The sequence below is a fragment of the Pararge aegeria genome, chromosome 2 (genome assembly GCF_905163445.1).
Source record: "Pararge aegeria chromosome 2, ilParAegt1.1, whole genome shotgun sequence".
Taxonomy (NCBI): domain Eukaryota; kingdom Metazoa; phylum Arthropoda; class Insecta; order Lepidoptera; family Nymphalidae; genus Pararge; species Pararge aegeria.
Genome location: NC_053181.1, coordinates 3,388,754 through 3,403,957, shown reverse-complemented (window position 1 = coordinate 3,403,957; position 15,204 = coordinate 3,388,754). Strand labels below are relative to the sequence as shown.

Here is a 15,204-nt window from a genome sequence, read left to right as displayed (position 1 = left end):
TAATAGAAATGCGAGAGTCAATAAGTGAAATTGTCCTGTGTTCATTCAATAACTATCGCATTTATAAAATTTGTGATTAAAAAATTAAAGCACTGGTTAAAAATTTAGAAAACCAATATCCGAATAATTCCTACTAATAAACTCATCAAGTTCGAAGCGTTATATGCACTGCAAATGTGAGTTTAGAGAATACAAAACAATTGAGTGTGGGCTCGAGCAGGAAGCACAATCGGTCTCAAAACGCAACAAGCGCGTCGCATCGCGTTCCAACCCGGCCGGTTAAAACCGGGTGTAAAAGCGGTGCAACCATGAACCAACCGGGTGATGTCATCGAGGACTCTTAAAATGCAATTATAATGTCAACAGTATTTTTTATTTTTTTTTCAATGCTGAAAAATAGAAGCCGACAGCTCGATATATTGCTGGCTATAGTTTTGGTAAATAAAATAATTACAATTAAAAAAAACATTTATTATGCTACTTATTTAACCGTACCTACTTCCATATACAATAGCACCAAAGCTTTTCTATAACCTATTAAAAATTAACTCCTCGTTCTATTTAAATAATACATTTGATACAAAGTATCGAAAATAATTATTCGATGACATTTATATTTATACATTCTGAATGACTTAGAAGATTCTTTATAACATTTGTTATTACCCTAATATCATAGCTTTCCACGCATAAACGGTTTCAGATACTTGTGGAAGGTGTGGTTGACTGGTTCAGAGTTGAGAGGGCTCTTGAGAGCGGCTTCCATAAGCCTCTCGTAAGCTCGTCCGTCGTAGGAACCAAGAGTTGAATTCAGCATCTAAAAATAAAGAAAATCTATTTATATAGTGAAGAATAAATATTATCTATTTATATAGTATTAACGACTTAGGTAATAGAGTCGCAAATGAAGTGGCAATGAGTGGAGCACAAATCAAAGAACCGATACACGTTGCCGCCCCAAGATGCCGAAATGGTGATTTCAATGTTTCGAGTAGACAGACGGCAATCAAAGAGACGCAAAACCGTCTTACGATACCGAGAAATACCAAGTGCCAATAGGCGCAAGACTGTGGTGTTTAGAACTCCCTACAAAAGACCTACACACTGGTTGACATAATGATAATTAAAGTAAAATATAAGCTGGTAAACTTCCTTGAAAATAATCTCTTTAACAATCTTACGATCCCGTCTCTATGGCCGGTAGAGTCTCCACATAAAAATACTTGGTGGTCGGTACTCAAGAAGATTTTAATAGTATTATTTTTATTGATATAATTTAGCATGGTTAAGAATATGAAAATATTTATTTGCTTTAATATCATAAATATAACCTAAGATAGCATATGTAAAACTAAATAAAATCTAAAAGTCTTCGAAACCACCGCAGCGAGCCACAGTTCCTAAGATGCTGGCAGCATTGCCCCTTTAGATGGCCAAACTAATTCTCTGGCCAAGGTAACTGCCCGCTCTAGGATCACCGGTAGACTTGATAACCCTTTTTGATAATTCTTTATAAAGATCTCGAGCCCTTGGTCAAAGACTCTACTTCAAAAGGCACAAAAATGAAACTGCTATCCAAGTTTTCATATTTACGCCTCTTGGCCTGCTCGGCACTGGTAGCAGCCGCACCCACCATTGACGAGGTGGCCTGGATGTGTGATGCAGCTAGGGTATCAACACAAGTTACATCCCAGACAAGTGACCTTCCCAGCCAAGCAGTACTCATTATTGTTAGTACGAGCGCTCACCTCGTCTTTAAGATCAAACGCGTCCACCAAACCCACAGCATTTGGTCGCAACTGGGTAAGTAAATCTTCATACCAGGAACGCAAACCATCTACGTCTTCATGATTAATTGTTGTATACTGAAAAACATTAACAATCTCTTGTTAAATTATTATTTTTTAAATAAATTTGCGCTTGACGACAATCGTATCCGACCTGACGGGAACTGCAAGTAACCTGGTCTCTCACCTTCATCACTTCTTATTACTTAAAACTGTATGAGAGCAGAAAAATACCAAAGCTTGATAAAATTCAATAAAAAGAGAACGATGATTGTATTTAAAATTGTGTTGAATTTGATAAAATTCAATTCATGAAGAATTACCTGAAGTAAATCGCTGAGTTTCTCTAACGCCCAGTAAACTGAATAGAGATCCACCAACTGGCTTAATACTCGCTTTAGCTCTGGCGATGTTGTTTTCGTCAATTCCTTTATTTCACTGTTGAATGTCGAAAGTATAATTACTCTGCAATGTGCCTAAAAGACAAAGAATATATTTAGAAAAGAAAACAAATAAAAAAATAACCCTGTAAATAAAAAAACGTAATCCTAGACTTAATTTTGACGGCCGATTGGCGCAGTTTCAGCGACCCGTGGGTTCGATGTTCATCTGTATATTATATGTATTTAAGTTTATATACCCATAACACAAGCTACACTTACTTTGGAGCTAGATGGTGACGTGTCGTAGGATATTCGTAGTATATATATGTGTTTAATTGTTAAAACAAATATAATTAATTCCAATTAATTAACTTCAACTTCAATTTATTCAGCAAAATACATAATGTTCCATGTAATACAATATTTAAAATAATTCTAATTATATAATATGTGGATGTATTTGAAAATGTACACCCAGTTAGGGCGAAGCCATTTTTGTTAAATTAAATAATTTTATGAATTTCAAAACATAAGTAACACATCGTATCTTAGTAGCGAAACCGATTTTATTGGGGATGCACAAAATCAAAAAAATCATTTACGGAATAATAGTACCGCTCTATGAGGTATTTTTTTAATATTTGATATATACTTGATTGCATAAAAATTCAACTAAGTAGTACTTAGTTGAATTTTATTGTTTCATAGTAATTCTATTTGCACGATTACAAAATAAGTCCCACAATTTATTTTTTTACTTTTTATAGGATTGAGTACTTTTGATGTCGCTTTTCTTTGTGAGTTATTTATTACCCTGATCGCGGTCTCTTTTTGTAGAACTTTTGCACGAAGCATAAGTGACCGAGACACCGACCGCGTTCACTGTCGTCTGGAACGCGTACCTTGACAATGGACAACTATGTTCCGTAAATTGTTGAGATACTCTGAGAATATTGAATACACTACAGTAGATACAATATAGTATTATCATGTCTTGTATAATGTTTAATGTCATCTTTCATTCATTTGTGTTATAGTTATCAATAAGTAATATAGTTCCATATAGTTAGTGTAAGTGGCCCTACTAACAAGATGCAAATAATATAAATAAACTAGCGGTTTCTCACGACTTCATCCTTTTATAAATCAACATTAAAAGATAAACGTATGCTGCCGGGCGGCTTTTTTTTAAGAACTTTTAAAGGGAAACAATTTGTCATACATGATTCTATCGAAACTTTAACAGTTTACGCAGCGCCTAAAGCTCTCAAAAGGGAAAAAACCCGATTTTGAAATATTTTTTATTGGTGCTACGCCTATTGGTCTTGGCGTGATATATAGCCTATAGCCTTCCTCGATAAATGGGCTATCAAACACTGCAATAATTTTTCAAATCGGACCAGTTGTTCCTGAGATCATCGCGTTCAAGTAAACAAACGCTTCAGCTTTATATATTAGTATTAGATTCCGACTGCAGCGCAATCTGTCGGGCTGATTTGTGAATCTAAACCATCCATGTTGTCACCCTTTGCATACAAAAAAAAACATTCAAATCGGTCCGGCCGTTCAGGAGGAGTTCAGTGACGTAGACACGTACAGTAGAACTCTATATATAAAGATAAGGTTACCTCAGCTGCAGCGACTAACTGGATAGAAGACATGTTCCAGGCGTCCTCGAACGTCATGCCGGAGGCTACCCTCTTTTGCATGTTTTGTACGCACGAAGCAATTTTCCTGCAATAAAATAGCTGTTGAAGGAGCTATTTGAATGCGACATGATTAGGTAATTTAAAATGTCTGTACTCTTAAAATCGTATTAAAATTTAATCCAAGTTCTCCATTTGAGGCAGTCAATAGCTGGTTCTTTCCTTCTCTCCCAAAACTCTCATATCCCGCTCAACTCCATCCCTCCACCGACCCCTAGGTCGTTCTCGGCCTCTACGCCCCTCCAATTTGGGGCTCCCGTGCCTTCCATGCGTTGCACATGCCATGCCCATTGCATTCTGCTTTTGGCGACATTAAGTTCTTTAAAAGTTCGTACGGTTCGAACGGTCGGTTCGGTTGTCGTTCGGTTCGGTTGACAACTGTATCCTGATCTGCCGTCACCACACGACACATAATCACAGCACACAGACATTTAGATACTAAGTGCTATTGAGTGTTATATAACATATAAAAAGATAATTAATAGTGTGTATGAAATAGTTGTGCAAAGAACAAACCTCATAGAAACAACTTCAAATCCATAAACGATATTATCGGTCGTGTTTAGCCATTTGTGTGAGAAACCCTTGCTTTTTGTAGTTTTCAAATATTCTACCGTTGGAGTCAATTTTCCAGTTTCATTGTCTATTTCCTGCCACGTTTTTGCCAAGAACCTTTAAAATAATATAAAACTGATTAAATAGTTGTTTTTTTGTTTCCAAATTTGTTCGGTTTATCCTTTTATTTTTCCGATGTAAAAAAATATCTTATGTCAATGACGATGCAAACTCTATGCAAAAGACAAGATTGGTTAATATGTTATGTTGTAAACATGTGAAAAAGTTAGTTTTTTAACCCCGCAGTCTTTAAACTCCGGGATTTTAAGTATCCTGTGCCCCAAAATACACCTTCAGGATAAATAAATCTCCACCAACCACCAATCCAAACAGAACCAAATTTCATCCCATTTAAACGAACATCCGAATGAAATCTAGATTATAGATCCCAAGGTTTCAGCCGTGGCGGGAGATGTGTAATATCCATACTATTAAAGTGTCTGTTTGTTTGTTTATTACATTGTTCATTACCATATTCTTTGTATGTTTTGTTTGACCGATGAAATTCTATTTTCAAGATCAATGTACGAATAACTATACAGCGTGTAACAGAATTGCGAAATTATATTGAAGAATGTATAAGTATATTTCATAACGAATCATCCTGTAATAATTTTAAATCAAAAGCAGCATATTTATTTTTTCATACTAACGAATTCAAAACTCGTTACTCTTTTTCTTATCAGCTCTTTGCCAAAATCAGTTGGATTTGTTGCTTAGTTAAGGCGTGGAGGGCGGCAAACAAACAAACTCGCAAACACAGTTTCGCGTCTATAATATGAATTGGGATTACAAGATATTTTTGCGAGCGGTGATAGCGTAGTCGTTAGGACTTCGACTTCACTTTCGGAGGACCAAGTTCGAATCCCAGCACGCACATCATCAACTTAATTTATGAGCGTTTTAAGCAATAAAAATATCACTTCCTTATATGGTTAGGAACACATCGTAAGGAAACCTGCCTGAGAGTTGTGCAGAATGTTCTCAAAGGCGTGTGAAGTCCACCAATCCGCACTAGAGTGGTGGATTACGGCCTAAACCCTTCTCATAGTTGGAGGACTCCTGTACTGTGTAGTGGGCCGATATGATATTGATGACGACCATTTTGTACCCATCTTTTATACATCAATAGATGGAATAACCGTATTGCAACAAAACACAAAGAAACAATACAAAGAAAAAGGAACACAAAAGTAAAGCCTTATCACATAAAGTGATATTTTACATTCAACCTAAGCGTGAGAAACTATCAGTAAAACGGCCAGTGGGTGGTGCATCAATTATTACAATCATCACAAAAATATTTACCTGGCAGTCTGTAACAGCAGCACAGTATTGTCGCCCTCGTACGTGCACGCAGCTACCGCACTACTATATGTTGTGGGGAGGTTTGAAGAGTGCATGTACCCGTGGCCACCGCACGCGAGCCGACATGTCTCTATGAAGGTAGCTGTGTCATACGTACTGATAGCTTTTAAGCAGCATGCTAGGGCATGGATCTGAAACAAGAAACCTGTACGGTCAATATATGTACTTAAAACACGTGAACACCTCCGTAAAAAATTTAAAGAAATAGGTAAACTTACGGTAACCTCACATTATATTTATAACAACAACAACAACAATATATTATTTGTAAGACAACATATTGGTCTATGTAAACAAAAGTGGATATAACCAGTCGACTTACAAGAAATGCTCATAAATGAGTGCCATCTGCATATCGTCTACGAATGGTACAGAAGTAATTTGTGGGATTGAGTATACGCTTTTACAATATGACGCCTAAGGAAATTTTGGACCTACCAATGCATAAGTTTAAAGAATGTGTTAAAACACATTTATTGCAGTCAAGGGCAACTTGTAGTTTTTTTTTTATTAACGATAGGCCAGCGCTTAACGACAATGATGCCCGTTAGAAAGCAAAGATGTAGTCTAGGTTGGATCACGCTTGCCTTGAAGGTACTCAAATTATACGTGGCAGGAAACACAGTTGCCGTCGTTCCACATCCAAGCGGTACGTATCAAATAAATATTTAGGTATTAGGGCCTATTTTGAACCTGAAACCATACCTCGGGTAGCCTTTGTAAATTGCCAGCGAGTAGTTCTTCGTTCACAGTGTTGAAGGTGTCCCAAAGTTTATTGGCAGTTATTTTGAGCGCGTAGCAAGCCGCTACAGCTGGTAACAGCTTATGTTGCTGAGTCAAATAGTCTAAAACTTGACTTTCTTGTTCACTGGAACAACAAATGTGGAACTAAATCGTCAAGATCATCAGCTAAGATAAAAACCTACTAGGTACCTAAACCTAAAGATACGCACAACAATGATAAAGATATATTTCATATCTCATGTTCGGAAAATTGGCGTTCTTTTTATAAACTTCGGGCGGAAAAAACCTCATTACTGCGGGTGGTAAAGTAATTCCATCAGAGAAAAGAGAGAACAGCCTCTCGGCTCATGCTTTACCTTTTCTTTTATTATACAGAAATCTCGGTCGAGAATTTCGAGCGATTAAAACCGTGAATAAGCGGTAAATATTTGGGAACAGTATGAGCTTTGCAAGCGCCGAGTTGATTAAACGTTGATAATATTTACTTATTCATTTACCTCTTTGCTTGACACGTTAAGTTACGACACCTGGCACGACATCCGACATTAAATTACAACCTAGTAGTTACAACTAGGTTTCTTTCGCCATTTTCTTTTTATTTACACCAACCAATTACATAAACAGCGTATGCTTAATAAATAATCCCTGCTAATATTATAAATGTGAATGCAAGTTCGTTTGTTACGCTTTCATGCAAAAACTACTAAACCGAACACGAAACTTTGTACAAATATTCCTGAAGGTATTAGAAGTAATATAGGATGCTTTTTATCCCGAAATTAAGCTTAGTTCTCTTGGGAGAGGGGACGAAAGTGTTTGAAGATTTTACACCAGGCTTAGCTATCCTAAATACATAGAGTGCTGCCACATTCATGAGGCACATGTCTTTCGAAAAACAAAAACAAAAACAAAAGCGGACGAAGTCGCGGGCAACAGCTAGTCTTATTATAAAATGTACGTACTCGTAAAACATGTTTGTGAATAACAGGTGTACCTCACACATGAGACCAATACAAATATTGATTATCGGAAAACAAAACAAAAATCAGGAGTGAAAAAAGACATATATAATGAGATAGTATTTTATATTTCAAAAGGTATCGCCGTCAATGATTGACTTACCCCGCTTTACTCTGGCATTGTCTGCGAACTGCAGAATATCTTACCGATATGGTGGCTGCTTTACTCAAATAGTTGGCCATGTCAAAAGCTATCACCACTCTCACGAATACCATAGCCCCATAGTTTAGCTTCGGGTTACGTGACTTCACATAGGTTCCATCCTGAAAACAGGAATCGATTGACCATATCAAGCAAAATCTACTAGTAAGATAGTTTAAGAAAATAGCTTAATATCAGGGGTTCAGATCGATTCGTCTCACTATGGCTTACTGTGTTCATCTCTCACAAGATAGAAAAATGAATGTTAAAATGTAAAATGTAAATTGTTGATGTTGGAAAAGAGCAACTGCTGAGTTTCTTGCCAGCTTCTTCTCGGTAGAATCTGCCTTCCGAACCGGTGGTAGAGTCACTACAAACAGACAGACTTGACGTTTCAAAAGTGCTTATATTAGGCCTACTTGAAATAAATGAATTTTGAATTTATTTTTTAATTTTGTGTGCCTACTTATGCCTTTCCACCGAAACCTGCAAAAGGATATTTGAATTTGGAGATCCATCATATCTACGGCTACCTGCAGCATGCTCTGGTGCCCTGGTAAGCTGTATCAACATGTAATAAGAATAATAAATATATATTAATGTATACATATACATATTAGTATATATTTATTTATAATTACCCTACCTCTATGTGTATATCTTCTTGTATCTTGGTACCTATAATATTTAAATATTTGGATCATAAAAGGAAGTCTTCTAGTCCTTTGTTAAAGAAAATAAGAAGTAATATATGGTCTCCACGATACAGGCGTATATAGTGTGGAGACCAAATGATTGTTGTAATCTTTTTAATTTTTTTTTTTTTTTTGCCTCCAATATCTAGCTTTGAATATATTATGTCTTATTTGGTTGGAATTCCGACACAAAACGATTAACAGCCGTTCGGCATGGTGATTACGTATTTCGTGACAGGACAGGCTAGTGACAGGTGTAAATCTTGCGATCACTGGTTTCAAACGCCACAATAAATGACAAAAGTGACGTTTGACTGCAGTGATCGCAAGATTTAAACCTGTCACAAGCCTGTCCCGAGATACGTAATGATCCTGCGAGTCCGTTTGAACATAAATCATTGCCCATGTACTTAAATTTAATTCTAATGCTAATATCTTACCTCTAAAACCTGAGCGTGTTTCATCAACATCTGATTCCTTGGTACTCTGTAATTATTAAATCCCAAAAACCCATTATTGATTCCGTTAAGTGCCAGTTTGGACCCAATATCTCCAATCTTAATACCAGGAAGAGGCATATGGGTTTCCTCATCTCGAACTTGAACTATGAAAGAGTGGACTCCAAGGCATTCTCCTTTGGTGTATAGTTGGGCCACTACTATGCTATAGTTTGCTGTTTGTCCCACTGTTAAAATATCACAGGTGACATTAAAAAATGAAAAATAAGTTTTTAAAATATTATTTTAAATTCTACTTCGACGAAGCAAGGGTTAATTGTAGACTATCTTTAATATTATTTTCAGCTGTGATATTATACTAACATGTGATTTTATAGTCAACAACGTGAGGTAGAATATGACGCATAATCGTATAAAGATACCTTTATGGGTTTAATTTGAGCCAATAATTGTTAGTATTAGGTATTTTTAACAAGAAAAAAAAGAGCCAATGGGAAATATAGAATACGTCTGACGTCATGGACGAGCCAAGGGAGGTCACTTGGCTACTGCTGCTGCTTTAATATTATAAAGTTATAGTATCTGGATTTCCCGTAGCCCAAACAGATTATAAAATTGCTTGTGATAAGGAAAAGAAGCAAAGACTCACGTCCACCTCCCCACCACTTATAGGACGTGAGCGTAGGACTGTTCAGGACGAACTCTTTGGTTATAGGATCATAAGTGGCCGTCGTCTCCAAGCCGCGTATAAATGTGCCGTGACCCAGCTCGGTCTGAAAAACGAAAAGTTATAAAACCTTTTTTAATTTCCTACGTTATTTTTTTATTTCTTACATTTTTGCGAGTTAGGTGGCCTGGAATGAGCTCAGCTCGCTGGAGTGACCCTATGGGAAGCTACAACAGCGGTCCCACGTTTCACGAACGGATGGTTTCGAATGACCAAGTAGGTAAGGAACATAATTTGAATAGGTATATTTGAATAGAATTTTGTATATTCATATTATAATCATACCAAGGGCCGCAGTCCACCCACCCAGTGCGGATTGGTGGAATCAACACGCCTTAGAGAATATTATAAAGAACTCTCGGGCATGCAGGTTTCCTTATACTTCTTTTGGCGCGTTATGGAAAATAGAGGAGAGTAATTTACAATGCGCGCGCACACCGTCACAAGTTAGCTATAGTCAACATTTTAGTTATTAAAAAAAAGTTACCAACAAAGTAAAAGAAAGGAAATCTACATTATTTTTATCTATACAAGTTTGCGTGAGAACTGCCAACTGTATTCATGATATTTATTTATTTGATATTCATATAAACTTTATTTAACTATATAATGCGTTATAATAAAACTTTGAATGTATGTACTTTCTTCTTTTTTCCTTTTTCTACAAAAGTAGAATAAGGCAAAAGATAAAATTATTAAAAAGATTTTTATCTTGTTACGCCAAAGAAGTATAACAAGTAAGTAGGTACACACAATTTTTATGGTTTTTATTTTTTAAGTTAAGAATAGCTTAAAGCTTACGTACTTGTGCATAGCTGCCAATGATGTTGCAGTCCCAAGCTCTGGGCAACCATCGGGCCGTCTGTTCGTCAGTTCCCTGGTTTATGATCGCCGGCATGAACATTATGTAATGCAGGGCCAGAGGGAAGCCGGTGGAAACATCTGACGCCCGCAGGAGATTTCCCAACACATCCCTTTAACAACAAATTAACTGTTTAAGAAAACTTGGACATGACGTCCGTCAATAAATTCAAAGTGTTTAAAGACACAAAGTGAAGTGCTATGATATCGACTAAGACACCGTGAGGACTGAGGTATCTCTAAATCGTCTAGAGTCTCATACAATACTGAAGTGTATCACTTTATTTTTCTGATGGACACTTGCCGATAACCACCTGAGGGGTTGCTATAGCGTCAGCGGGAACACTCGAAAATATACTTTTGCATCCTTCAACATTTTTTTGTAATTCTGTTACACTTTAGTAATATAGATAAAAAAATGTACCTATGTAGGTATAAATAATGTATAGATCTACAATACTGTAGACTTTAAAAAGGGTAACAAAATAGTCTGCGATGATGCATGTCTATCTCTTAAGGATAACTCAGAATAACCATTTTTATTCTATAGGTACTTTTAATGAGAAATAATGGCTTATTCACAAAGCGATTTTAAAGATTGATCTAAAAATCCTAATGTTACTAAGTATATTAAATACATCGTTCATTTAATCAAGATCAATATGCAGCATGTTATTTAAATTAATATTTTCGCCATAGCGCTTGCGGTGTTACCTGACGACGGCGCGTGTTTATAAGAAAAGCATTGCACCCGTGCAAAGCCGGGGCGGGTCGCTAGTAGCGTATGAAACTCATTAATGTCTATAAATATCTTCTATATATATTAAAGAGAAAGTGTGTGGGTATGTTCCGTATAGGCTCCGAAACGGCTGGACCGATTTCCATGAAACTTTCAAGGAATCTCCGGAATGACCTGGCGAGTAATCCTGTAGTTTGGTGACGATCAGAGCACTCCTATTTTTGAACTGTCAAATACTGCTTTTATTTACTATCATGATATTCTATTGTTGGGTGTACATGGGTGTAGATAATGATCCTCACCGCTCGAGAAGAGAATAGAAGAGAATGAATACGGACAGAAATAAATGATTTAATATATTATGAGACTTAAATTGAAAAATTTAATGATATAAGTTTATTGTTTGAATAAAATAAAGCAAAATCTAGTCCGGTGAAGCGGACTGGGTACGCTAGTGTATAATATAATGATAGTTACCTATAGTTGTGAATAGTAGTTTTCCCCTCCTCTTGCAAACGGCGCACCAATCCAAACACGATCACAGATTTTTTAACAGCTTTCTCATATTGTTCCTTATAGCTTAGATAATCTTCTGGTATACCAGCATACGTATCTCTTTTACTTATCATAAAATTCTCTGAAAAGTTTTGGATTAGTGAGGATATTTTATAGCTGGGCGAACCGATGGAGCCCTTTTTTTTATTCCTCTACAAGACAGCCCTTACTGTATCTTACCTGCTGGGCAAGCGATGACGCAGAATAAGAATGTAACGGGCTAACCTGTTAGGGGTATATCAGTAATATTAAACCCGGTTCGGGCTAACCTTTGGTATGGCGGTTATTAAATCGGTTTCTACCCGATATCGTACCAGAACGCTAAATCGCTTAGCGGCACGTCTTTGTCGTTAGGGTGGTAACTAACCACAGCCGAAGCCTCCCGCCAAACACTGGCGCTTGTCACTGGATAGGGATATTTTATTGTTTGTGTGTTTGTGTATTTGTGCATCATCATCTCATCAACCCTCAGCAGCGCAGGCACAGGTCTCCTCCCAGTATGAGAAGTCCACAACGCTGGCCAAGTGTGGATTGGTGGACTTCACACGTCCTTTAATATGGAGAACTCTCAGGCATGCATGTTTCCTCGCGATATTTCCCATCACCGTTCAAGTATTTGATATTTAATTGTTCAATTAAAAAACGCACGTAACTCTGAAAAGTTAGAACTGCGTGACGGTGTTCGACCCCGGTCCCTCCGTAACCTCACCCACTAGCCTATCACCGCATTTTGTGCGTTCGTTTATGAATATTTACCTAAAAACAACTCAGTAATTTTATTTTGCCATCTACATAAGATTCTTATCCAGATCTTATATAGATTAAGATCTGGCCTTTAAATATTCCGGTAAGAAAAAAATATTAACCTAACCTAACCTAACCCGATTACCTAGTGTCGTGGTGCAGTTTTACATCGCACTGCGACCGATAGATGACGTGTTTGGAACCGCAGGACTCAGCAAGTATACCTTATAATTTTCTGCATCGATATTAATAAAAACAATAACGACAAGGCTGCTTGGAAGAATTTCCCGCTCAGCTCTCATCTGGCACAACATAGAAAATTTAAAAGATAGTAAACTGTAAATTGATGTTGAAAAAGAGCAATCTTCTGAGTTTCCTGCCGGCTCGTCTCGACAGAATCTGTCTTCCAAACCGGTGGTAGAGTCACTACAGACTGACTGACAACAGACTGACTTGATGTTTCAAAAGTGCTGATAAACTGGTAAACTGATAAACTACCTGATAAACTACTTAAAAAAATGGATTTTGTATATTTTTGATATTGGGCAGGTACACGTGGTTTCTGAGATTCTATAGTTTGATAATATTACCACGTATAGCTTTACGGCCTAGTAGGTATATAAGTAGCATTACTTAACCTTGCAGTAGGTAAGTTCTTTGACCGAAGTGATCCGTAATTTCCGGTTTGAAATGAATATTACTAACTCATATTATGTGCAAAATATATGTACTTCGGTATATAATATTAATTTGTCGGTATCTTGTAGGTATATATAAGCTATACCTTCTGAGTATACCTATCTATAATCATACTATGTAATAATGTATGATCTAGTATATAAAATGTATTACAGATAAACTTCAGAAACGACGTTAGTATTAAGGTAACTTTTTCGAAATTTTTCACCTATAGAAAGATACATAAAATCATAAACATAATCTTTATATTTTAGCCCTTTTATTTTATAATTAAAGCAAGCCAGAAGACAAAAAAAAACTCGTAAACTCAAAGGATAGCGAAGTTAGTTTGCTGACTCTTGTGTATCTCGTATAGTTTATATTAATTTATTTTAGTACTATTAAAAATTTAAATTTACAACCTTACTGATATTACTCCTATCGTTCTACAATGTAGCATTATGTTTTTCCCACAGCTGGTTTTTTATTCATCTAATTAACACCTAAGGTAATCCGTTGCAGATAGGCACCGAGAACAAACCTCTGCGGTTTTTTCGGTGCTTTTATACTAACCATTTTAATGAGATTATTTTATTTGATTAATAAATAAAAAAAATACCTAGCTGCTTTATTCGCGTGCGTCGACTAAATAATTTATTTATTATATGTACCAAATACTAAAATTGATCTTAAAGTCGTACGTACGTAATACCGTATACCTATGTATTATAAATAAACCACAATAACAAATTTATGTTGGAAATAAATTAAGGTCTTTTCCAATCATCATTATTATTTTATTTATAACTTAAAAAAATACATTTTATTATAAAGACAATCTTATGTAGGTACTGAGACCATTTAGCACGTTATTTGGTTGTAGGAGGCCTCGGCTGCTGCTAGTTATCACCCTACCTACAATAACGTGCCACCAAGCGCCGCGTAGAAACAAAGTAGGAGTACCTATGGGTGTTATAGAACAGCCCCTAACCGTTGCCATCGTAACCTGCCCCGATAATTACCATGTATATTAAGTGATTGCAGCGAAAGGCCAACTTATAGTGGAAATTTTAAAAACATTAGGAAAGACCAGCCATCTCACAATTAAGAAGTTGCGAACCTTCTTTATAGTAATTTAAAAAGTGTTTTTAATTTTAGCTGCACAAAGTTCAATTTACGCGCGGTCTGGCGGACTCGATCTCGAATGTTGACACAGATAAAACGTGAACTCGGAACGGAACATCAACGACACGAAATTATTTTAAAAAAATCTTTGAATTATTTCCACTCACCGCGTTCTTTTCTTTCTTTCGTTTTCTCCGGTCCGCCGTCCATTAAAATCGTCAACTCTTTGACATTGAAACTACATTTTTCCCGCTCCCTATTTAGATCTTCGTTAATTTTTGCCATTGCGTATTTTATTATTTAATATAAGTTAACACGCAGCGCCCGCTTGGCGCAGTTCGCTTTCGCTGACTGCCTCAGTGACTAGCTAGTAGCACTACGGAGTACTAGTTACTGATTAGTATGGTACGGGATTAATATTATTTAAGACTTTGTTTTTTTGTTGGGTTGTTTTGTACCACGATTATTTTTGCATCATCTTATATATATATATATATATATATATATATATTTCTTGTGTGCGTGTGTATGTCAATAAACTTCTCCTAAGCGGCTGGACCGATTTGAATGAATTTTTGGTATGCGTTTGGGTGGCACCCTGGATGGTTTAGATTCACAAATCAGCCCGATAGATGGCGCTGTGGTCCGCTAGTACTCTATATAATGGTATATCAATCCTAATTCTTGAAGATGGTTATATTATACTTACTATTTTAAATCACGCTACATGCTTGAAAATAGTAAGTATATAACCTTACATCACGCTCGTACGTGACGTAAAAAAGCCTAAGTAAAATAGAAGCCTAAGCAAAGTTAAAAGAGGTAAAAAAGAACGCTAGAAAATGATAAGAATTAGGC

At 36.4% G+C, this 15,204-nt stretch overlaps 1 protein-coding gene across 1 annotated transcript; it reads right to left on the bottom strand.

The window, feature by feature from the left end:
- Positions 1-491: 491 nt before the first annotated feature.
- LOC120634287 (probable peroxisomal acyl-coenzyme A oxidase 1) lies at positions 492-14,692 on the bottom strand. The gene is made up of 13 exons (XM_039904781.1): positions 14,514-14,692; positions 11,722-11,881; positions 10,450-10,618; positions 9,567-9,690; positions 8,900-9,144; positions 7,726-7,886; positions 6,565-6,727; positions 5,800-5,990; positions 4,393-4,548; positions 3,799-3,904; positions 2,111-2,263; positions 1,749-1,865; positions 492-817 (listed from the first exon to the last, which is right to left on the bottom strand). The coding sequence occupies exons 1-13, from the start codon at positions 14,629-14,631 to the stop codon at positions 674-676; spliced, it is 2,007 nt and encodes a 668-aa protein (XP_039760715.1). The 5' UTR covers positions 14,632-14,692; the 3' UTR covers positions 492-673.
- Positions 14,693-15,204: the final 512 nt, after the last annotated feature.

What these genes read in the sequence shown, in the direction of transcription:
- LOC120634287 (XM_039904781.1), bottom strand. Translation starts at nt 14,631, where the DNA reads ATGGCAAAAATTAACGAAGATCTAAATAGGGAGCGGGAAAAATGTAGT. An exon ending in ACTACTATTCACAACTATAG is followed by an intron (nt 10,619 to 11,721) that starts GTAACTATCATT and finishes TTGTTGTTAAAG; the next exon opens with GGATGTGTTGGGAAATCTCC. An exon ending in TTTGAAGTTGTTTCTATGAG is followed by an intron (nt 3,905 to 4,392) that starts GTTTGTTCTTTG and finishes ATTTTATTGCAG; the next exon opens with GAAAATTGCTTCGTGCGTAC.